General features: G+C 49.8%; 1 protein-coding gene across 1 annotated transcript in view; it reads left to right on the forward strand.

Moving 5' to 3' along the window:
* Positions 1-17,361: 17,361 nt before the first annotated feature.
* LOC147700311 (uncharacterized) overlaps positions 17,362-25,281 on the forward strand; it is a 382,768-nt gene continuing 374,848 nt past the window's right edge. Inside the window, 1 exon segment of the mRNA XM_086936303.1 lies at positions 17,362-17,862. Coding sequence (XP_086792429.1) covers positions 17,362-17,862 — 501 coding nt within the window.

Here is a 25,281-nt window from a genome sequence, read left to right on the forward strand (position 1 = left end):
TCCCAGCAGCTGTCCGAAAAGCATTGGCTCCACATGGAACGAAGTGTAGTGGGACGGTCCATTTGGGACCTGGCTTGGAAGCCCAAGGCGGACCGACCCAGGAACGCGTACATTTGCACTCCCACTAGCACGGTACTGAAAGTTTGGGACGCTATTAGTTGCGATGACCGTTGGACAACGTTCCCGTCCCCATTTACTCCAATCCATTTCAATCCAGCCTTTCCTCCAGCATTGACGGATGGTCCCTTTGGGCCTTGGAGAGAGGGTGGATGCAGGTCCCTCACCCACTTATTTCATGGCACGACACCTCTTACGTTCCATAACTGCATGAGGGATTACGGTGTCTTACCTACTGAACGCTTTCGACATCTTCAACTTCTTCACTGGGCGACATCGCCTGGGGTGGTGGATGCAGCCACGAGGCCGCTGACGAAGTTTGAAGACTTTATCCTCCACACTTCCACCATGAAGGGGACGATCTCTTTTTTATACAAGTTGCTCCTTGATACCACGGTGTCCCCCCGACCTCGGTATATGGAGCATTGGGAGACTACACTGGGGCGGGACATAACTGACACTGAGTGGAGGACTCTATGGAGGGATGTGACAACACATAACCATTCCACTGATCTTAGGGAGGCACACATGAAGCTCATCTTCGATTGGTATTTATATCCCTCTAAACTGCATAGGATTTTCCCAGCTTCCTCTGATAGATGTTGGCGGGGCTGTGGGGAACTGGGGGACTTTCGCCACATTTGGTGGGATTGCCCATCTATCCGACCGTTCTGGTCTGAGATTCTCTCGCACATCAGGGAAGTGGTGGGCTATCCGGTCCCGGACTCATTGGATTTTGTCCTGCTGGGGCTGAGAGACCCACTGCTCCAATACCAGACGAGGGCGGATAAACGCATTCTATGGCTGTGCCTTGGCGCGGCTAAACTAACCCTGGCGGCTGCCTGGAAGAGTCCGACGACTCCGGCTATCTCCTTATGGCATGCTCGTCTGTGGCGCCTCTTGAGTATGGAGAGGCTCTCTGATATCTTTCGGGGGAAATTTAAAAACTTCATGTTCACCTGGGGGCCTTTGGTCCGGTTTCTGTCCCGAGGTTTGCCATCAGCAGTGTGTCCCTCGGCGCTCCGTGCGCTCCACCTCTTCCAATTTTAGCCACCTGATTATGTTGTGAGGACCTGAATGAATGTTGGTCGCCACCACTGGGGTTGAGGGTGGGGGGTGGGGGAGTGGGTTGTTACGTTGAGAATGTTTATCTCTCTGTTGCGACAGATTTGCATACATGGACACACGATTTGGCCTATCTTTGGTCTGTGGCCGAGCCTGAGTCGCTCCTCCCCCTTGACATTTGGGATTCACTGCGGAGCAGGGAGCGTACCTCGCCACCGCTGGAGGCTGCAACCTGAGTCATAGGCGCTGTTTAAGTCGTCGTTCGCAGTTCTTGAGAACGTGTTCTAAAAGCACCCCCTGTGTGGGGATACATGGCGGGTTGTCGCCTGTTCCTTCTTCTCTCTCTCTTGCTCACTCTTCCTCTGTTTTTCCTCTCTTTTCCTCTTCTATGATACAACTTGCAAAATAAAAATTTTACAAAAAAAAAAAAAGCATGGCAGTGAACCCAGAGTTTTACGAAAAGCACACCCCAATTCCCTCCCGACCCACCTATCCCCAACAACACCCCCCCCAACGCCCCCTCAGCTACCCACCCCTTATCCCACCCTAGCCCAGTGCACGTGATCACAGGTCAGCAACATGAGATGGAAATCAGAGTCAGTGTCGGCTAATAGCCTAGGGCACGGGATCTACATCAAGGGCCAGTACATCATCAATATCAGCCGGGGGATCGAGGTCCAAACCCCTGTAGTCTGCCCACCGTTTCCAGATTTTGTAGTGTTTCCGGGGGCACCCCCTGGCCTCAAATACGGGTATTTCTAGACCCATTAGAAAGTCCAATCCCGCCTTCCATGCACTCAGTGGGGGGGCACGTTCGCTCTTCCATGCTTGGGCCAGATCACGCTTGGCCACCACTAGTCCCAACAGCAGCAAGTGTCGTTTGTAAGCGTTACCCCCAACATTTTCCAGAATATGAAGGAGACCCAGCCTAGGGGTACGGGGAATGTCCCACCCCAATACCTCCGACAGGCAGTCCCACACCCCGGCCCAGAATCGGGTCAGCCTCTCACAGGACCATACTGTATGGAAAAGCGTCCCCCTTTCAGCACCGCACCTCAGACATTCTGGAGCAGCTATGAGGCCCGCCCGCCACAGCCGCTCTCTAGTATAATAGGCCCTATGAGGTACTTGAATTGAATAAATCTAAGACGGACGGCTATAGCTGCGCCGCGGGGGGATTCAAGGGCCTCGCGCCAATCATCGTCATCCAGGGGGCCAACATCATTCTCCCAGGAGGCCTTCAATGTCGAAAGGGAGGGGGAGCAGTGTGTGACCAGGGAGCGGTATATCTGAGAGACCTTCTTGTCGCCCAGGTCGCCCATAAACAGTCTAGCCTCAATAGGACTAAAGTCGGGGAGTTGCTCCAACCCCACCAGGCTAGGGCCAAGGGCATGGCGGAACTGAAGATACCGAAAGAATTGGGACCTAGACAGACTATATTCGGAACTAAGGTCCTGAAAGGACTTAAGTGTAGTTCCGTTAAGGACATTACCGAGGGACGAGATCCCGATCGCGTCCCAGTTGCCAAACCCGGACAAGGAGGCCAGCGCTGGTAGTAGGCCGTTGTGCCACAGCGGTGTCTCGGCCGTCAGCCTGCCCCACCACCCCATACGGTGCAAAGCCTGCCGCCAGATCGCGAAGACCACCTGAGTGACCCTTGGCAAAGCCCTCCTCCGTCTGGCCGAGTACAGCAGGGTGTGGAGTGTGGCACCTCCCATCAATGAATGTTCCAGTGCATAGGCCGGATCACCACGGTCCCCATACCACCACTCGTTGAGCACTAGGAGATGGGAGGCCTGGTAATACGATAGTAGATCCGCGGACGCCAAGCCGCCACAGTAGGTAGAGAGAAAGCAGGTACGCAGTGCCACCCTAGAAGCACCCCCGGCCCACAGAAATCTACCCAGTACCGAGTTGATACTGCGGAACCATTGCGGGTCGATTTTATATGGGTGATTCTGTAGTTGGTAGAGGAGCCGAGGCAGGGCCACCATTTTGAATATGGACGACCGGCCATAGATATTAAGGGGCATACGCATCCAGGTCTTAACGTCTATCTGGACCCTGTCCCACACCGGCTGGACGTTCCGATCCCACGCCACGGTAGTCGAGGCTGAGAGGAAAACGCCCAGATACTTCATGCCATCGACCGCCACCTGAAGGGACGCAGCCCACTGGCAGCTCACCGAGGCCCCCCCAATACCCACAGGGTTGACTTGCGAGGGTTAAGAAAGAGCCCCGACGCCTGACCGAACTCCCGCATTAACTCAAGAACACGAGGTCCTGTACGGTGTAGGTCGGTCATAAAGAAGAGCACGTCATCCGCATACAAGGCAATGCGGTCCGAGTGGTCCGTCCCCCACACGAAACCCCGATAGAGCGCGTCCTGGCGCACCCGGGCGGCCATAGGCTCCATAGCCAGCGCGAAGAGGTACGGGGAGAGGGGGCACCCCTGACGAGTGCCCCTGGCCACAGAAAACCGCGCAGAGATCGCCCCAGAAACACGCACCGAGGCGGTGACATTAGTATAGAGTAATTTCACATAGGAGATGAAGACCGGACCCAAGTTCAGTAGTGGCAGAAGGGCAAAGAGGTAGGTCCAGCTGACTGAGTCAAATGCACTATCTATGTCAGCCAACAACAGTGCCGCTTGGTCCCCGGTCGTCCCAATCGCGTCAATCGCTGCCTGCGCCCGCCGAATGTTGTGTCGCGTCGCCCGGCGCGGCATAAATCCCGCCTGGTCTGGGTGAACAAGGGCCGAGATGTGTGGAAGCAGGCGATTTGCAAGCACCTTGGCCAGGGGTTTGGCCTCAAAATTAATAAGGGAGATGGGGCGGTACGACTCGTGGCGCTCAGGGGGTCTGCCCGGCTTTTGAAACACCACAATTTCGGCGTGACGCCAGTCTGGGGCGAGGCTACCCCGCTCCCGAGCTAGTTCCAGTGCCCGCCTGTAATGCGGCCCGAGCTGTAGGTGGAATTTCCGGTAGAATTCGCTGGGGAACCCGCTGGGCCCAGGCGCTTTACCCACATTAAGTTGACCCAGTGCTTCACCCAGTTCTTCATCTGTCAGGGGGAGATCTAGGGCATCACGGACATCGTCAGGTACCGCTTGTGGGCGGACCGCTGTGAGGTAAGCCTCAATGCAGTCGGGGGAGAGGCTCTCACGAGAGGTATACTGATGCTCGTAGTAGCGCGCAAAGCTCGCCGCAAGGATCGAGGGGTCCGTAATTGCCACCCCCGCATCGTCGACCAGCCCCGGCAGGGTGATCGGTTGGAAAGTCTGCTGACACAGCCGGTGGAGCATGGTGCAAGACTTGTCGCCCCACTGGTATACTCTACTACGTGTAGCCAGCCACGCCTGGCGGGCCTCATCTAACAAGACCGAGGAGTAAGACTGTTGCGCTTGTAGAAGGAGCTGCAGCGTCACATCATCGGCTGCCTCCCTATGTCGTGCCTCCCGCCTTTCCACACGTTCCGCAGCAGTAGCAATACTTTCTTGTCGGGTCCGGCGAGCAGAAGCGCACCAGGCAATATCGACACTCCTCAAGGCAGGTTTCATGGCCTCCCACACCGTCACCGCATCAACCCCCTCGGTAAGATTGTCCTGCCAATAGTGGGCGATCGCGCCGCGCAGATGCCGGGAGTAGCCCGGTTGCTGCAGGTGCCACGTAGACATCCGCCATCTGAACGGTTGGCGCGCTTTACAAAGGTCAATCTGAACCGCCACAGGGGAGTGGTCGGACAGCCCGCGAGGCCGGATCGCCGCCCCCTTCACCCTGTCAAGGAAGGCCCCCGGTACAAACACACAATCCAAGCGCGAGAGGGAGCCATGCACAGCAGACACATAGGTGTATTCTCGTCGCTCTGCATGAAGATGCCTCCACACATCCACCCATCCAAGACCATCAATCATTGCACTCAGCTTTGTAGGGGAGGCCACAGCCGCGACCCCTCGCCCCTTCTTCCTGTCTAAAGTCATATCTAACACATCGTTCCAGTCACCACCAATCACAGCCAGGGAACGGGAAGCTCGGCCCACAAGGCAAACAGCCGCTCCGCAAGGGCCCACTGCAGCGGGGGGGGGGCATACACACTACCAAATATTACAGGCTCCACACCAATCTTCCCCTGTACAAACACAAATCGGCCCTGAGGATCGAGCCATTGACGCTCATGAGTATAGGCTAATCGCTTGTGGACCAGGATGGCCACCCCCCTCGAGCCCCTAGCAAACCCGGCATGAAACACCTGGTGGAAGCCAAACCTCTGCAGACTCAGTGCTTTAGTACCCAGCATGTGCGTTTCCTGGAGAAGGAGCACATCAGCCAAGTCCCTTTTTGCCCAGCGAAGCACAGCCCCCCGTTTGATCCTGTCCAGGAGCCCCCGGACATTCCAGCTCAATATACGCATAAGAGTACCAGACGGTACAAGTCGTGGAGCATCAGCCATTGTCACGATGGGTCTGTTCTTGCAATCCCCGTAGCCCGACCCAGACTCCCAACCCTCCAGCTGCCAACATCATAAGAAACACGTGCACCCCGTAGAACACAACCCTGACCCCCACTACCCCGCTAAACCCGACCCAACCCACCAGAGACCAAACACCCCAGTACCCCCCTCCCCCACCCCCATACCTCAATGAACAATGAAGTATCTGTCGCGGTATACGGTACTTCAGGCCCAAAACACAGCGCCCAAAGCCAGCCATACCAATGGATCCCAACCAGTCCCCCCCCCCGAACTAAACAGACACGCTCCCAGAACCACCCCCCAGTCCCAACAGGAGGAGGCAGCCCATAGTACGTGCCCCGAACCCCATCAAACATATGGCAAAGTCACAAGCAAAGCACCACCGGGAGGCACCAGACCACAAGGGCCCAAGTATACGCCAAAGAAGAGGTCAATACTGCACCAGCCAATGTCTGTTCCACCGACCAGGGCCCAGCAGCCGCAGTGCACAGTCACAGATGCAGGCAATCAGCAGATAATCCTAGCGAATAGTGATCTGGGGTCTTTGCCAGATTGGTCCGTATCGGGCTGTGTGTCCCCCAGAAGGGGATCCCGGGACAAGAACCTCCGCCGGGAGCGGGACTTGCGGTGCCGTTTTCCTTTGCCTGACGAGTTGCTCCGGTCCTGTGATGAGCCACGCGACGACCCGGAGTGCAACCCCGGCTGGACATGCGGTCGAAGTCTGACCGCCTCATCGGTCCAGTTGAAGACTGCCTTCGGTGTATCAAAGAAGAGGGTCTTGGAGTTGAAGATCACCCGGAGGCGAGCAGGATAGAGCAGCGAGTATTGAATCTTCAGGCCACGCAACTTGGCCTTAGCCGCCAGGAAGGAGTGCCTCTGCTGGTGGACCAGTTTGGTATAGTCTGGGAATATCATGATCTTGTGGTTGTCGTAAAGCAGAGTGTCTTTAAGCCGTGCCTCCCGGAGGATAACGTCCCGGTCATGGAAGTTGAGGAACCTGGCAATGATCGGGCGAGGCCGCTCCCCGGCCGGCGGTTTCTGCGTCGGGGCGCGGTGTGCACGCTCCACCGCGAAGCAGCGCGACAGGGTGTCCGGGGGTAGCCAGCCCTCCAGCCATCGGGATAGGAAGGCATCCATGGGCCCTTTCTCGCAGTCCTCCGGAAAGCCAACAAAGCGTAGGTTGTTTCGCCGCGCCCGCCCTTCGGCATCCTCCACCCGAAGTGCCAGGCCCCGTTGAGTCTGTTCCATGTCGGCAACCTTCCGCTTGAGAGCGCCAACATCCCCTTCCATCGCCGTGACCCTGGTCTCCGTTTCAGCAATGCGGGCGACCGCATTGCGAAGATCCTGGCGCAGCAGCATCACATCGGCACCCATCGCGCCAATCTTCGCGTCCAGCATGTCGCGGGACTGTGTAATGGCTGACAGCAACGCCGCGTTGTCCGGTCCAACAGTTTGGCCCCCACCAGCCGCTCCAGCCCCTCCACCAGGGCCGGTAAATTTATCAATGGGTCCAGTCTTAGCGGCGGCTGACCCCCTGGTCATGGCGGTCGCAGGGATAACAAATCAGCAGCACTCGCCTGAACGGGGTCAAACCGTGTGGTAGTCCTCTCCCCTGGTCCCGGGCGGGGCGTCCAGAGCACACCAAGCCGCTCGGCACCCCTTCGCCAGCAGCCCGCAAATCACAGGTAGGCCCCCAGGTAGCACCGCTCACCAACGCTCAGCAGATCGTTGCCGTCGACCCCCGCAGGGCAGGTCCCCAAGTGCTTACCCCTGCCGTCCGCTCCCGTGCACCCCCCAGGCCCAGGACACCGCAAGGGACACCTCCGGTCCGATCGGCTGGTTAGGGCCCACAGAGAACTCCCGGGGCCCCACGTCCCACAGCAGGTCCCGTAGCACGAGGTGGGAGGGAGGGGGGGGGGCAGCACTCACTGTTCGATGGACACCCTCCGCAGGTCGGCGCCAGGCCCACACCGGGCCCACCAGTACTCCCGGTACAGCGCAGAGATGGGTCACTCCAGGTCAGTCCACAAGCTCTCCGGCCACTGCTCCGGGGACCACAGGGATAGGATAGGGCAACAGTTCAGGCCCAGCGCCCGACCGACCCCTCAGATCCGGGGGGCGCCGATGTGTCCGCACTTCCGGTCCAGAAGATAGGGCCGACGACTCCGGGCGGGGAACCACCAAACTCGAGGTCCCGGCTCCACTAAGGCCGAGTAGGCCGCAGGTCTTCCACGGCCCCCACTAGGCTCAAGCCCCCCACCGTTGGAATGGTGGGGAGAGGCGGGGGACTCCGCAGCCGGTCGCTGGCAGCAGGCAGCTTCTAATCACGGCCAAAGAACAGCGCCGCAGGCCCAGGATCGAGACCCCCAGTCCGGGTGCGCCAAACTCGAGGCCCCGGCTCGCCCGACCGGCACCAGGCCGCTCACCGCCTCTGGATCGCCGCAGCGCCGAGAAAGGTCCCAGCGCGTCACTCCCAGCACCGGAGTGCTCCTTGTGTCATCCGACGCCGGTACCCCTGACCAAACACACAATACGGGTCCGGGGGCCAGGAGAAATCACAGGATAAGTATCGGGCCGGCGGGAGCTCTTAGCAAGCTACGTCCGCCATGATCGCCCGCCAAGCCACGCCCCCCTCTTTATAATAGTTTTTATTTCGAATTTTTTTAAACAACGTATATTTTGTATTTTAATAGCCTATGTCCTTCTGCTTGCCCTGAGGTTTTCAAAGATGTCTTGGGTGTTTTGATAGGTGGTGTACTTTTCGAGTTTACCTCGCTCAAAGGTTTGTGTTCTCTCTTTATAATAGTAGTATAGATTTGGTGACCTCTTGCGTTGCCCCGCTGCGCCTTCCGCAGGAGGACGACCAAAGCTGTGGTGCATCCTCCCACAGGATTAAGTGTGTAATCCATGGTGGGTGGTGCTGCGGCGGTCTCACGGCAGTGGTCTGTTAGGCTCATGGGAGAGCCTAACATGCAGACCTCTGCGGGGAGAGCACCAACTGCACGTTCCTGCATGGTGTGGCATGCACCATTTTGTGTGTGCCACACGGTGCAGGAACGGGTGCAGTTCCAGGGGGGCACAACATGTGCCCCTCTGCATGGACCAACAGGCCCACAAGCTCACCGCCATGGCAGGGTACAGACAATTCCTAATATGCTAGGGGTGCTGCAGCGGCACCACCTGCATATTATTGCTCCTGAACGCTGCGCCACCGCCGCAAGATCCGGGATCCTTGGCGGATGCAGCAGTCCTGTGGCAGTCCGACTCCTCACTTCTAATATAGCGGGTGGGCCTGCAGTGTGGCAGTGGTCAGACCACCACCGCGAGTAAATGAATCGCAGTACTTGTAATAAGGCCCCTAGAAACAAAATATGTTCCTTAGTAGAACGATAACCTGAAGATGACCTGGAGCAATTGACTATTTTGTCAAGCACACACTTCAGAGTCAAGACCTTACACCATCAGTGAGTGTGAAAAGAGGTTTTCTTTAATGTCAAATCTACCAAGGCATCAAATGTTACATATAGGAGTGAGGCCCTTTCACTGTATTGTGTGTGAGAAAAGATTTACTCGGAAGGAACATCTTTTAAATCATTGTCAACAAGAGCCCCTTTTTAAAACAAAGCTTACTACTTCATTTATTACTAAAATCCCATTACTGACCTGACCTAAAGGTTGTATCTTTTGTGGGAAGGAGAGTAAATATACAGATGCACAGCCTATTTAAAATGGTCCTTCTGACGTATGTTTTTCCTGCAAACGTTTGCAATGTGAAGTGGCAAAAAAAGTGATTGATGGAATGCTTGAATTAATCTCAACCACTGGTAATTACTTGGGACCGCATCCCAGTCCATCATTATTTTGATCACCATGCCACCTAAGCTTAGATCCAGTCTGTAATGTAAGGCATAGCAGAGTTGGGCAGGCACAATTCGCAATGGCTTCATTGCATGTTGAGTTCATTGCCTTCCTCTTTTGCTGAAATAAATCTTTACATTGTATCTGTGAAGGAAGAAACATTCTGGCATAACGGGAATCTCTAATTATGGTAGGATGTCTGACTGTTAGAGACTGGGCTTCCACCGTACCGGTGAGCTGTCCACCAAAAAATAATTAACCTCCATTGAATGAAAGTCTAATAATGTGTTGTCACAAAGTGCATGCCTATGGTAAGCACATGTACATCAGAAATAAGATTATGACACAAGATATTGTACTTATCCAATACAGTCCCTTCCTTGTTACTGTAGGAGGACTACTGTGTACATCATAGCCTTTATCAGTTACTTTAGACTAAGAGAACTACCTCAGACTCGCCACGGATAGAACAGAGATCCTGATTTTTGGAAATAAGGAGACCTCCTAGTGGCCATCCTACCTGGGTTCTATGCCCACCCCACAAACCACATCCCAAACCTCTGCATCATCCTTGATAAGCTCTTGCTGAACAAACAAGTCAATCCTGTGATCGCATCCTGCTGCCACATTCTCAGAATGCTTTGCAAAATCTTCAAATGGCTTCCCACGCACGTTAGACACACGGTAAACCAGGCGCTCATCACTAGTAGACTAGACAATGGCAATGCACCACACGTCTGCATCTCTGGCCAACTCAAGCACAGACTACAAATCGAGACCACTGCCGTTAGACTCATCCTAGACATCCCCAGAAGTGCACACATCATGCCCTACCTCGCTTAACTGCATTGGCTACCCATTCAGAAATCCTGCATATTCAAGCTTCTCATCCACGTCTACAATGCCCCTCACAACACAGGACCATCCTACCTTCATGGACTCCATCTCTTTCAACCCTCCAGACATCTGTGCTATACTTCTTGCACCTTCGCACAAATTTCCTACATCCGCAAAAGCAAGATAGGAGGTATTGCGGTCTGCTTCATTGTAGCCAAAAGGTGGAATGAGCACCCTCTACTTATCAGTACCATTACTACACTCCCCAAGTACCGCAAGAAGCTGAAGACCTTGATGTTCAACTAGGAGCACTTTTGCGCCTGGATAGCCTCACAGCTGATAAACTGCACCGTACAGATCTACATAACATAACGTAACATAGCATAACAGCATGCTTATGTTTGGTGCTTTTTGTTCTACAGTTTTGTGGCACAATTGATGGTTTAACATTCTCAAATGGCTAACATGATACAAAATTCAACAATCTTTTGTTTGAATCGTTATGATCAGAATAAAACAAGTGAAAATCTATTCCATCTGCACTATTAAACGGGTGAGATTATAAAAACCTGTGCAGGATTTTCTGAGGAATTTTTATGTTACTGATCCTAATCTGTTAAATCAATTCCCCTAAATTAAAACTGCACTGTGCCACACTCGTCTCGGGGTCCTCACAGGGTCAATCTAACACATAAAAGTAGTTGCCTTCCTTTTCCTGTCGTTTTCAATCATAGCAGCGCCATTCTGCTTCGTCCTCCTTCCTCCACCCTGCCATCTCACCCCCTCCTCACTAACCAGAACGAATGCGCAGCCTAGTTATACCCATGTACCTACGCGATCATACAGTCACCTAATTCCTTTCTGCACATAACTATTATTGGTCCAAACCCAATGCTCACACCTTATTAACTTACACTAAAGTGAATATGATAACTTAATAAGCCCCATCGATCCGCCCAGCAGTTTCAATTGTAATAAGGCCCCTAGAAACAAAATATGTTCCTGAGTAGAACGATAACCTGAAGATGACCTGGAGCAATTGACTATTTTGTCACGCACACACTTCAGAGTCAAGACCTTACACCATCAGTGAGTGTGAAAAGAGGTTTTCTTTAATGTCAAATCTACCAAGGCATCAAATGTTACATATAGGAGTGAGGCCCTTTCACTGTATTGTGTGTGAGAAAAGATTTACTCGGAAGGAACATCTTTTAAATCACAGAAGAATCCACACAGAGACCAGGCTGTATCACTGCACAGAGTGTGAGAAAAGATTTACTCAAGAGCAAAATCTTTTAGACCATCAAAGGACACACTCCGGAGAGAAGCCCCCCTACCAATACAGTGAATGCAAGAAGAATTATGCTGAAAGATCAGATCTTCTTGATCATCTAAAAAATTCACACAGGTGTGAAGGCCTGTCACTGTGCTGAGTGTGGAAAAAGCTTTATTAAAAAGTCAATTCTTAGAACACATCAAAGAATCCAATCAGGAGTGAAGCTTTTTCAGTGTGCTGTATGTGAGAAGAAATTTACTAGAAACGCATATCTTCTAGTTCATCAACGAACACACAAGGGAGAGCTGCCTTTTCACTGCACCGAGTGTGATAAAAGATTTAACTATATGTCACATCTTCGATATCATCAAAGAATCCACACTGGTTAGAGGCCATTTAACTGCACTGAGTGTGAGAAAAGCTTTAGTCTCAAACAAACTCTTCTAGACCACCAAAGAACACACACAGGAGAGAGGCCCTTTCACTGCACAGAGTGTCAGAAAGTTTTGATCATAAGTCAAATCTTCAAATACATCAAAGAATCCACACAGGGTTGAAACCCCATCCATGCACCATATGTGCGAAGAGCTTTACTCAAAAGGGAAACCTTATTCAGCACCTAATAAAGCATGAGAACGAGGCCAAATTACTACACCGAGAGTGAACAAGCTTTACACAAGTGTCTGATCTAGGATATAGGATGTGGCCAGTTTTCTGCGTTATACGTGAGAAAAGCTGCCTAGTTATACCCATGTACCTACGCGATCTACAGTTTTGTGGCACAATTGATGGTTTAACATTCTCAAATGGCTAACATGATACAAAATTCAACAATCTTTTGTTTGAATCGTTATGATCAGAATAAAACAAGTGAAAATCTATTCCATCTGCACTATTAAACGGGTGAGATTATAAAAACCTGTGCAGGATTTTCTGAGGAATTTTTATGTTACTGATCCTAATCTGTTAAATCAATTCCCCTAAATTAAAACTGCACTGTGCCACACTCGTCTCGGGGTCCTCACAGGGTCAATCTAACACTTAAAAGTAGTTGCCTTCCTTTTCCTGTCGTTCTCAATCATAGCAGCGCCATTCTGCTTCGTCCTCCTTCCTCCACCCTGCCATCTCACCCCCCTCCTCACTAACCAGAACGAATGCGCAGCCTAGTTATACCCATGTACCTACGCGATCATACAGTCACCTAATTCCTTTCTGCACATAACCATTATTGGTCCAAACCCAATGCTCACACCTTATTAACTTACACTAAAGTGAATATGATAACGTAATAAGCCCTATCGATCCGCCCAGCAGTTTCAATTGGCACATGAAAGATGCAAAATAGTTACAAATTATGTTAGTAGTGTTGTATAGTACTGCAGTAGTCCAGAAAGGCGCCCCTCAACAGCTTTATATTTGTGACAAATGCAGTAGTTATAAATGAAATACCAGCATCTGTAAAGCGCACAGCTACCTCCGGAGAGGTGTCCCGGCGCTAGGGGCGTGAGCAATTACCCATAGTCACATGGTGCTGGGCTAACCAGCGCCAGGGATCGAACCGTGAACCCCGTGGTCCGGAGCCAGGCACCTCCCATTACCTCAGTGGCTGGGGAAAAAATAAATAAACACTATTAAAAAAAAAGTACATTCCTCTGTTAATGAGTGTGGATGCAGAACAGTGTCGACTTGAAAGAATGTCATCTGCATTGGGGTATTCCCCTTTTTAGGTCTCGCGTGGCGTACTGCGTACATGCGCAGTCGAGCTCTGGAGATTTAATGTTTTAGAGTGAGTTTCAGTAGCGAGGGTTAAGCCCCGCCCCTCTTCTCTATTGTCTGGACTCCTAAACGGTGGCCAGTCATTGGAGAAGAGGTCGCCATGACTAATTTCTTTCTCTGTAAGCCTTGTCCTTTTCAGACGGGGCTCCTTAATGTAAATGTGTGTGTCTTGTAAAGCACACTGCTACCCGGAGGTGTCCTGGCGCTATAGACCGCTGGGGAACCCGTCCTGGCTTTCCCTGTGAGATTTTCCCTCCTGGGTATCTCCAAGGTGAAACCAGGCATCCCCGGCGTTTGTGGGGGGCCGTTGTGGAGATGAGGCAAGCTAATGCCAAGAGTTGCCGAGTGTGATCCCTGGTTAGAGTAGGCACCGAGGCGAGAATTATCGAGTCCGCTGAAGTACCGGGTTTTAAGAGCCCAGCGGTGCCAGGGTACAACACCCGAAGACTTCGAGTTCTCCTGTTTCGGACTACAGAAACACAGAGTCTTCTAGGTGAAGTCAAAGATCGTATTTATTAGCTGCAGCCAGTAACAGGTATCCTAGAAGTACAACGTATTGTATGCTCTCAGGAGACTGCTCAATCTTACAAAGCCAGCCTTCTTCTTCTATACAAAATATTATGCTTTAGGCAAACATTCCTTATTTTACAGTTGACCATTCACATATTTCCACTACAATGAAAAAATAGAGTCATGATGACAAGCCCATATTTCAGTTTGTTCAGCCCACAATTAACTATCCGGCAAGGCCCAGTGTTTCCATCAGATATCGACGGACCCCTAATAAAAACGGGCATCTCCTCATCGTAAAGCAAGTCATAAAAAAAGAAACAGAGACATGTGTGTGTGAGATTAGACACAGTTTGTATGTGATGAAAAGGTTTACGACATGTGCACCTGGATGCTAATCTCATTCGGCCACTGGGAAAGGAACTGGCCGAACAGGTTTTGCTTCAGGCAGTGGACTCAGCTCGCCCAGGTCACAGAAGAGTCAGCGAAGGTATACGTGTCCTTCTGACTCGATCTTGGCTTCAGTCATATAGCCTGTGTGAGGGCAATCACAAAATGGCTGCCGCTCACAAAATGGAACCCGAGGGTTCAAGACGGAAACTCGGATTTCAGGGTGCTTTCGTCACTCGTACATGACGGAAATACTTGTGCATAGTATCTCAATCATTACCGGTCTGCTGATACCAAAATCGTCATGATACGACGATGTTTATAACACGGGTCCAGAATCTTCAGTACTACAGACCCTCCTTTTGCCCTTACATAGGCAATAACCTATACTCACGCTAATCTGAGTCCAGGTCTATATTCATGAAGTCATTGAGATGCTGCTGTAGCATCATCCTATTACTTAGCTCATTTCTTGATACAGGTTTCCTTACACACGATGTAGCACAGAGGCCACATATTGCAGGAGCACACTGTACACACAGACAGAACAGAAAAAGAATGGCTAAAATCATCCCAATGACTATCAGAATCTTCCATCCCCAGGCGGATATCAGTTCCCAGAACCACCCCATCAATGACCAATCCCCTTTATCCAGGTTGATAGATTCGGAGATTTTATGCAGTTTGGAAATGGCCTGGTAAACTGTCGGAGCGTTATCAGGGATGAAAATACAGCAACTTGATTGGATCACTTTACATACCCCACCTCGAACTGCAAGTATGACATCTAACGCGACCCTATTCTGAAGAGTCATAAGACGATCCGACTGGAGCTCAGCCGTCAAATTACTAAGGGCAACGGCAGTTTCAACTATAGTGGATTCAACCACTCTTGTCAATTGCCTTATGTTCCTGCTGTTAACCATAGGACCCCAAAACGGCAGAAAACCCTTCACAAAATCTCCAAATTCTTGTCCTGCAGTGTCTTCTTTACTCAAGACACCTCTAACTATCCTTGTCCTGTGGTAATCTGCCGTTGCCGTGTAGGTGGGAGGCAACAGAAACAAAACAAAACATGTGCCCGAGAAGTCAGGGGGCAACCATGTATAGGCTCTATCATGGCAGATGAAATAGGTACTCTTAGCTGCTAGAAACGGAGGTGAAGTCTGGGACGCAAAAACATACGTTTCCGTACAGATACTTCTCCCTAACTGAGCTTCGGGATTTTTGCCATTACCTTGCAGACATAGGTGACCCTGATGGGGTACGATCCAAATCTGATTACTGACTACGAGTGAGTGTGGTGTGTGTTGTGGTCCTGAGGCGGAAGCCGGGACAGCGTTGTAACATTGCCAAAATAATTTGCCGCTTGAGTAAAAAGCATTATTTTGTTTTAAACGCGCACTTAGGAAAAGCCTGTATTTTTAAATTGCACCTTCGGTAAAAATTGTACTTGACTGAAATACTCACGACTCAGGCCGCCGCTGAATGAGAGCGAACACTGACCCCCCTGCCTCGAGAAATTGACAGAGCCTTCGGCTCTCCAGCCGCATCTCGAACTTCCGGGCCCACCATCTTAGGTGAGGAACCCGATGACGTGTGCTCGGCCCCTCCCACCCCGAGGCCCAGCCACTACAAAAGGAACAGCCTAATTCAGCATTTCTCACTGACTACGAGTGAGTGTGGTGTGTGTTGTGGTCCTGAGGCGGAAGCCGGGACAGCGTTGTAATATTGCCAAAATAATTTGCCGCTTGAGTAAAAAGCATTATTTTGTTTTAAACGCGCACTTAGGAAAAGCCTATATTTTTAAATTGCACCTTCGGTAAAAATTGTACTTGACTGAAATACTCACGACTCAGGCCGCCGCTGAATGAGAGCGAACCCTGACCCCCCTGCCTCGAGAAATTGACAGAGCCTTCGGCTCTCCAGCCGCATCTCGAACTTCCGGGCCCACCATCTTAGGTGAGGAACCCGATGACGTGTGCTCGGCCCCTCCCACCCCGAGGCCCAGCCACTACAAAAGAAACAGCCTAATTCAGCATTTCTCACTGACTACGAGTGAGTGTGGTGTGTGTTGTGGTCCTGAGGTCGAAGCCGGGACAGCGTTGTAATATTGCCAAAATAATTTGCCGCTTGAGTAAAAAGCATTATTTTGTTTTAAACGCGCACTTAGGAAAAGCCTATATTTTTAAATTGCACCTTCGGTAAAAATTGTACTTGACTGAAATACTCACGACTCAGGCCGCCGCTGAATGAGAGCGAACCCTGACCCCCCTGCCTCGAGAAATTGACAGAGCCTTCGGCTCTCCAGCCGCATCTCGAACTTCCGGGCCCACCATCTTAGGTGAGGAACCCGATCACGTGTGCTCGGCCCCTCCCACCCCGAGGCCCAGCCACTACAAAAGAAACAGCCTAATTCACCATTTCTCACTGACTACGAGTGAGTGTGGTGTGTGTTGTGGTCCTGAGGCGGAAGCCGGGACAGCGTTGTGACATTGCCAAAATAATTTGCAGCTTGAGTACAAAGCATTATTTTGTTTTAAACGCGCACTTAGGAAAAGCCTATATTTTTAAATTGCACCTTCGGTAAAAATTGTACTTGACTGAAATACTCACGACTCAGGCCGCCGCTGAATGAGAGCGAACCCTGACCCCCCTGCCTCGAGAAATTGACAGAGCCTTCGGCTCTCCAGCCGCATCTCGAACTTCCGGGCCCACCATCTTAGGTGAGGAACCCGATCACGTGTGCTCGGCCCCTCCAACCCGAGGCCCAGCCACCACAAAATGACTCCCCCTCCCAGGAGGCGCAGCGGCGACGCCGGCGGGGCGCCGAAGGCGCGCCAAAGGCATGCCCGTCTGCGCCCGTCCGCGACCGACCGGGGTCAGGGGCCACTACCGCTGGTCAAACCTCTCCCATACTGTACTCCTCCAAAACCCTCCTTCAATTACGAGGCCACACTAATGAACGTTGTCTCACTTCCTGGGACCCCACCTCCCATCACTTCAACTGTCCACATTGTATGTTTCAAAGTCACTCTCCCACACACCCCCCCTTGTTCCGCATGTTTCTGCTTAACTGCAGATCCCTCCCCAAACATGCTATTGAAATATCGCTGCTGATCTTGGACAAAGACCCCGATGCCATATTCCTTACGGAAACTTGGCTCAAAACTGACTCCGACCCCGATGTTATCCAAGCTCTCCCTGCTGGATATCAAATACTCCGAGCTGACCGCTCCTTAGGAAAGGGAGGCGGCATTGCAATCATTTACAAAAGTCGTTACACCTGCCGCTCCTCCCCAAAGAACCTATCAAGCTGCGAACATCTCACCTTTTCGTTGGACTTCTCCCCCACCTGCACATTTTCGGGGACTCGAATTTATCGACCACCTGGCACTCCGACCAACTTCATAAACCAGCTTGCCCCAGAGGTTGCCAGTGGCATCTGCTCCTCACCTAATTATACCTTATTAGGCGACCTAAATGTGCACCTGGACGACCCCTCGGATTCAGCAGCTACTGAACTCTGCAATAACCTACTAGCACTAGATCTCTCCCAGCTAGTACTGCAACCCACCCATGAAAAAGGTCACCTTCTGGATCCTATCTTCAGTAACTGCACTCATCTTACAGTTGATCCACCCATCATCCTTCCATGGACGGACCATTTCCTGATCCCATTTTTATGCGCACCATTAGGCTATCGGCCCTCTCCATTCTCTGCCCCCAGCAGAGACCGTAAATAGTCACAACTCAACACTAACTTATGGACATCCACACTGGAATCCTCTGTCCCTCAGAACAACCCTGACCCGATTGTCAGTAATGACAACTTTAATACCTGGATCACCACCTCTTTAGACCTTATCATCCCATTCAGGGACATCCAATCCAAACAAAGGCCAAAAAACGCCCCTTGGTACTCCCAAAACCTGCGTAATCTCAAGAGAGAATGCAAGAGACTGGAACGGAAATGGCGCCTTGACTATTCCAACACCAGCAAAACTGAATACCGGGCGTCTATAAAATCCTATAAAACCGAGATAAAAAGAGCTCAAGCCAGCTTCTTCGAAAATAAGATCATCGAAGCAGCATCAAAACCCAAGGAGATCTATCAGATCGCCAAAAAATTGCTCAAACTCCCCGACAAACCACCAGATCCTCTGACCGCTCAAACCCATTGCAATGAACAGGCTGACTATTTTCATAATAAAATAGCCACGATTTACTCCTCTTTCCCCCCCCCCCCTCACTCCCGTCCAGAACAGCAGTACACCAGACCCCCCCCTTCCACCTTTCTGGATACCTTTCCACCGCTGGAGCCTTCTAAATTAGACTCCATAATTCTACAGGTAAAATCGGGATCTCCTAGCGACCCCGCCCCAGCTCGCTTTCTAAAAACTATAATGCCCACCATTCTCCCCTCCATCCAGAACCTGATCAATAACTCTCTCTCAGCAGGGCTTGTCCCCCCAAAGTGGAAACAAGCTACAGTCAAAGCCCTTCTGAAGAAACCAAATCTAGATCAGATGAACCCGGGAAACTACCGCCCGATCTCTCTACTACCATGGATAACTAAAGTCGCAGAAAAGTACGTGAATCAGTGCCTCGTCGAATTTCTAGAAACAAACAACTCCCTGGACACCTCACAGACGGGGTTCCGCCCCATGCACGGAACTGAAACTGCCTTATTAGCAGTAACAGGGAGCTAGAAAGATCGTAGATGAGGGTGGCACTGCGGCTATTGTCTTGCTGGACCTCAGTGCCGCCTTCGACACTGTGAATCATGACATCTTACGTCACAGAATGTCAGAACTAGGGATAACCTCCACTGCGGCAGCATGGCTCCATTCCTTTCTTTCTGACCGCTCCTTCAGAGTTTGTGAGGGCAACATCACCTCGCCCAGCAAACCTCTCAGTTGTGGGGTTCCCCAAGGTTCGTCCTTGAGCCCCACTCTGTTTAACATATACATGCTCCCCCTCGCAGAAATAATACGACCTTTCGGCGTTCAAGTCGTGTCCTACGTCGACGACACGCAACTGGTGGTCACCCTGACTCACCCCTCTTCTTACTCTAGCGATCTCAGAGGCTGTATGGAAGCAGTATGCACATGGATGAGCCAGTCCTACCTAAAGCTCAACGGCGATAAAACTGAGCTAATGGTGCTGGGCAACTCCCCCAAAAAAACCATTGACTCTCTGTGGCCCCCAGCACTAGGCCCTGCCCCCCCCAGCCAGGGATACCATCAAGAGTCTGGGCATCTGGCTGGACAGTGCATTAACATTCGGCCACCAGGCAACTAAACTAGCAGCCACCTGCATGAGTATTATCAGACTGATACGAAAGATCCTGCCGCTCCTCCCTTTTAAGGCCAGACAGATCTTGGTCCAAGGTCTAATCCTCTCCCGGCTTGACTTCGGAAATGCCCTATACTTAGGAGCCCTAGAATCCACCCTGAAAAAACTTCAGGTTATCCAAAACTGCGCCGCTCGTACTCTCCTGCGCATTCCTCGCCGGCAATCAGTGAAAACTGAACTAAGAGCCCTCCACTGGCTGCCAGTAAAAGACAGAGTCAACTTCAAAAGTATGTGCATCGCCCACCGTGCCTACTGGAGAAAAGGAGCTATCCTTAATCACACCCTGATCACCCCCTACCACCCTAACAGGCAGCTAAGGTCGACCCTCGCCTACCAAGTCATCATTCCCAGGTTTAAAAGAGAAAGAAGTGGAGGTAGAATGTTCTCAACAAACGTGGCAAGGCTCTGGAACTCCCTTCCTTTATCCATCCGCTCAGAACCAAACATCCTGCCTTTTAGAAAAAAATTAAAAACCTTTTTGTTCAGCAGATAACTTGACACTCCCCACCCATCTGTATTCGGATATAGCGCTTGGACGCCTGCGGGTAACTGTCGCGCTTTATAAAAAACCCATTCATTCATTCATTCATTCATTCATTCATTCATTCATTCATTCATTCATTCATTCATTCATCGAGGAGGATCCCTTTGCTTGCTGGTTCTTACTCAAAGCAACTCCATATTTTGTTATATTCCATCTAACGTAAGCTTGCAACTCATCTCTAGGAATCGTTCTATACGAGTCAATTGTTCTGCTCATATTTGCAATTCCTACTACCAATGCTTTGTTGCTCGAGTTACTTCTCGTGGAACGCGGAGGATATGGTTCGATAGCATATATGAACATCGTCTGAAACGCCCACAAAGAACCATTGTAGCTAAACGGCAAGACCAAGTATGGGATACCTTTATCTGTTGTATGTGGCAAAAGACCACACACCCAACAATTAGTTGTGTTCACTACTAATTGGTGTTGGTGCAAAAGCTGGATGAAAGAGATATTGATAAACTCTAATCTTCTAATGGACTCATGCTCAGGCAGAGGGTGAAAAGAATGCAAAGAAACAGTAGGAGGAGGTATGGACTGTGTAGTGGGTGCAAAGGTCACTTGAAAAGAGAATAAAACATATCCTATTAAAAACATCATTACACTAAGCAACATACAAATGCATAATATCAGAAATTGTTTTCTTGTCATTAATATACACATTCTGGCTTTAAAGTTCATCTGTTTGGCAGGTCTCTCCATCTTGAAAAACTCCAACCTCTCTAAGTAGCTGCCCGCGGCGGTAGAGTGTTTCTGCTAAGGAATGCTTCTGTCAGTCCAGGGCAACTCCCTTAGACCAAATAGAACTGTCGACCTAACGTCTTCAGCTGCACTCCAAAGACTTTAAGCAACCGCGACCCTAGCAGCTGAACCAGATGGCAGTTCAAAAAAACAAAAATAAGCAAGTTTCTCAGATGAGAGAGCTGTACATTAAAAAATGGAAAAAATTATTTTTATTTGTCCATAGTTCTCGGCCTCAGATTATAATGGTTTCTTCCATGTACTGTCTGGTCCTGAAACAGGAGTTCAGGCTCTGTAGTGTTCAATCGGCTTGACGGTGGCACAGCTTCTTGCAAGATATTGTCACGTTCTTGTTCAGAAATTGTTCCTTTTACACGTGCATCGCTAAAGGGCAGAAAACGAGGCAGAGTCTCAGTTTCAGAGTCAGCGATATTCTCCTGGATCTTACGGTCGTACGGGAGAGGCAGTGGGACCCTCTTACAGTGTACGCCGTGGATTCAATGTTTTTTTCCTTCTACTCGAACAGCTGATCTCGTTGAAAGAAGAACAAGGTGAGGTCCGGTCCAACGGGGCTGATCGTTCTTTGTCCGCTGGAAATTCCGGATCAGTACCCACGATCCAGGATCAATAGGATGTCTTGGAGCTTCAGAGACCGGAGGCAGAGTATCATGCACCTGTTGGTGTAAAACATGCAATTTAGCCGTCAATTCGTACAGATAATCAAGCAGTACAGGATGTTCAAGTTCGCTATATTTTTTCGGCCTTGGCACTCCCCATATATTGGCCGGACGGCCAAACACAATCTCGTAGGGACTAAGTCCCACTCGCGAATAAATAGTCATTCTCGTTGATAAGAGTGCTAAAGGGAGAGCGTCAGGCCAGTTAAGACCAGAACTCGCTTGAATCTTTGCTAGTTTCAGCTTCAATGTGCCATTATAGCATTCTACTAATCCAGCTGATTGGGGGTGATTTGCAGCGTGGAACTTCTGTCGAATGCCTAACCCCTCTCATACTTTCTTCATCACTCGACCCACAAACTCACTTCCATTATCACTCCAGACCATTCTCGGCATTCCGAATCCTAGGGAAGAATTCCTTGACAAGGGCTTTAGCTGTAGATATGGCAGTATTGTCCTTTAGGGGGTATGCTTCCACCCATCTCGAAAAGGCACAAACAACAACGAGTACGTATTTCAAATTGTTGCACCTTTCCATGTGAATGAAATCTAGCTGCAAAACCTCGAACGGATACTTAGGAGGCGCAAAATGACCAGCTGGAGTTGGAGTTCCCCTACCAGGATTGTATTTCAGACACACCATACAGTTCTTCACCAAGTTCTCTGCACATTTTGGAATTCCCGAATTTTGCCAAACCGGAGCCAACAACTTACAAATCCCTTTCTCACTAATATGTGCCATTCCATGAGCCATTGTAACAACTGGAAGCACATATGCATCGGGTAACAACCATCTCTGATGCTCTGACAAATCAATCCAACAACCATTCGAATCCAATCTACCCTTACTTTCTCTCCATTCATTCAACTCTTTCTCTGTAGCTTCAGCTTGAATGGATTTCACACTCTCAATCGTATCTTCACACATTCCAACATCACCAACCCATCTTGCAGGGCCTGCTACATACATTCGATTCATTACATCTTTTGCAGTTTCTTTTGCGATTTCATCAGCAAATGCATTACCACGACCAACATCATCAGTAACCTTTTTGTGTGCACTGCATTTCACAAACGCAACTTGTAACGGTAAGGTCAGTGACTCAAGAAGTTCATTCACCAACTGTCCATGCTGGATCTTCGTCCCATGCGAAGTTAAGAACCCACGTTCACGCCACAAACGTCCAAAGCTATGAGCCACGCCAAAAGCGTATTGGCTGTCAGTATATATGGTCACTCTTATACCTTTCGACAACACGAACGCTCTCGTAAGTGCAATCAACTCTGCTGCTTGTGCTGAATTATGTGGGATTCGTGCAGTTTCAACAATCGTATGCAAAGTCGTAACAGCATATGCTGCAGTCGTATCACCATTCGGCAACTTAAAGCACGAACCATCAACCCATAAAGTACCATCACATTCAGAAAGAGGAGTATCCCTCAAATCTATTCTCCCTTTCGTTTCTTGCTCAGTTCTCAGAAAACAGTCATGCTGTTCTTCATTATCATCATCTGTCTCAACTGAAATCGGCAACAATGTGGCTGGATTCAACGTGTTGCATCGTTTAATGTGCACATGACTCGCTAATAACGTCAATTCATAACCTGACAACCGAGCACTAGTCAAATGCTGTGTCTTTGTACGATTCAACAAGGTATCCACTGCATGTGGAACCATAACAACTAACGTGTTATCCATAACCAAACCAGCAGACTGTCGAATTGAAACAGCCGCTGCCGCCGTAGCTCTCAAACAACTCGGCAACGCTCTAGCTACCGGATCTAAAATCGACGAAAAGTACGCACGTGGACGTTGCTTATCGTCAAACTGCTGAGTCAAGACTGACAATGCACATCCCTCTCTCTCATGAACATACAATGTGAAAGGCTTACTGTAGTCGGTAGTACCCAACACAGGAGCCAAACACAACGCATTGCGTAATTCAGAAAAGCTTGTTTGACATTCGTCAGTCCAAGGAATAGGATTTGGAGTATCCTCAACAGTAAGGGCTATCAAAGGCTTCGCTAACAAAGAAAAATTAGGAATCCACTGTCTACAGTACGACGTAATACCCAAAAACGCACGTACTTCTCTCTGTGTCGTAGGCACACTCATTTTCGCAATAGCTTGAATTCTTTCTGGGGTCAGTTTCCTTCCCTCCTTCGATAAGCGGTGACCTAAGTAGGTTACTTCTTGTCGACAAAATTGCAACTTCGAAAGAGGAACTTTGTGATGACAATCAGACAAGTGATGTAGTAGCAACAAAGTGGCTTCCCTGCAAATCTCCTCAGTGTCAGCAGCGACTAATAAATCATCTACATATTGAATAAGGGCTGCGCCATCAAGTAAAATCAACAGATCAAGTTGTGACTTCAAAGCTTGACTATAGATCGATGGACTCTCGCAATAGCCTTGAGGAGCGCGTTTAAAGCGAAAACTGCGACCTCCTAAAGAGAATCCAAAAATGTCCCTACTCTCCATGGCAATCGGGATGCTGAAGAAAGCATTCTTCAAGTCAATCACCGAAAACCACGTGGCAGAAGCTGGAATCAGAGTCAGCAAGGCTGTAATATCGGGCACAACTGGAAATTGTGGAACAACAATTTTGTTCACTTCGCGAAGATCGATGACAAACCTATATACGGGAGGCTGTGAAGGATCAGTTCTCTTCAGAACAGGCAAAACAGGACTATTGCACACATTACCTCTCGTTTCCTCAATGACACCCTTTTCGATCAGATCATAAATAATCGCTAAAAGTGCACGCTCACCATCACTCGAGATGTGATATTGTGGAATGCGCGGTAACTTAGCATTCGCCTTCAGTGTCACGACATATGGAGGAATGTCCAATAGACCCACATCATTCGGACCAGTAGCTCACAATGAATCTGGTAAGAGAGACAATTCAGATGGAAGACAATCTTTCGACACGTACATTGGAGAGATCACTCTCTTACCTAAAGTAAGATGTACTCCTGATGGAGAACAATACAATGTTGCATACAATCTTTTTAACAAATCCAATCCCAACAAGTTCTCATTGCAACCTGTAGTCAAAAGAAGGGGTGCTTCGGTCTTACGCGGACCAACAGAAAGAGACAATGGAACAGAGATCGGATTCGTAACGGGGGCGCCAGAAAAACCTACAGAAACATTATCGAAGCCAGACAAAGGTGCGCCAGGGAGTTTAGAATGCATAATAGAACTCTTTGTAGCACCAGTATCCAACAGAAAAGGTTCTGACACACCTGATGTAATCCCTTCAACATAAGGTCCACTCTGATCTACTGGAACTGAAACAACTCCCTCTCTTTGTCCATGGCTGACCTAACAATCATGACCATTTGCTTCATCACCTTCAACATAGTAATCATCCACATAGTACTGTGTTGTCCTACCGGACAAACTTTGCTGTTGATCAAAACTATTCATCGAGTTCTGCGGAGACAAAGGACGTACAGTCTGTCCGCGACCTCTACCTCTAGGCACTTGTTGAGCACCTCTACCTCTCACACCAGAAGCACCATTCGTACGTTGTAACAGAACCGGACAACTATTTTTGTAATGACCCTCTTCTTTACAATATGCACACTGATAGGCCCATACGGAAAACGCTGTTGAGAAGACTCGTTTCTTTGCGAGTTTCTTGAATACT

Source organism: Lissotriton vulgaris, chromosome 8 (assembly GCF_964263255.1).
Source record: "Lissotriton vulgaris chromosome 8, aLisVul1.2, whole genome shotgun sequence".
Classification (NCBI taxonomy): domain Eukaryota; kingdom Metazoa; phylum Chordata; class Amphibia; order Caudata; family Salamandridae; genus Lissotriton; species Lissotriton vulgaris.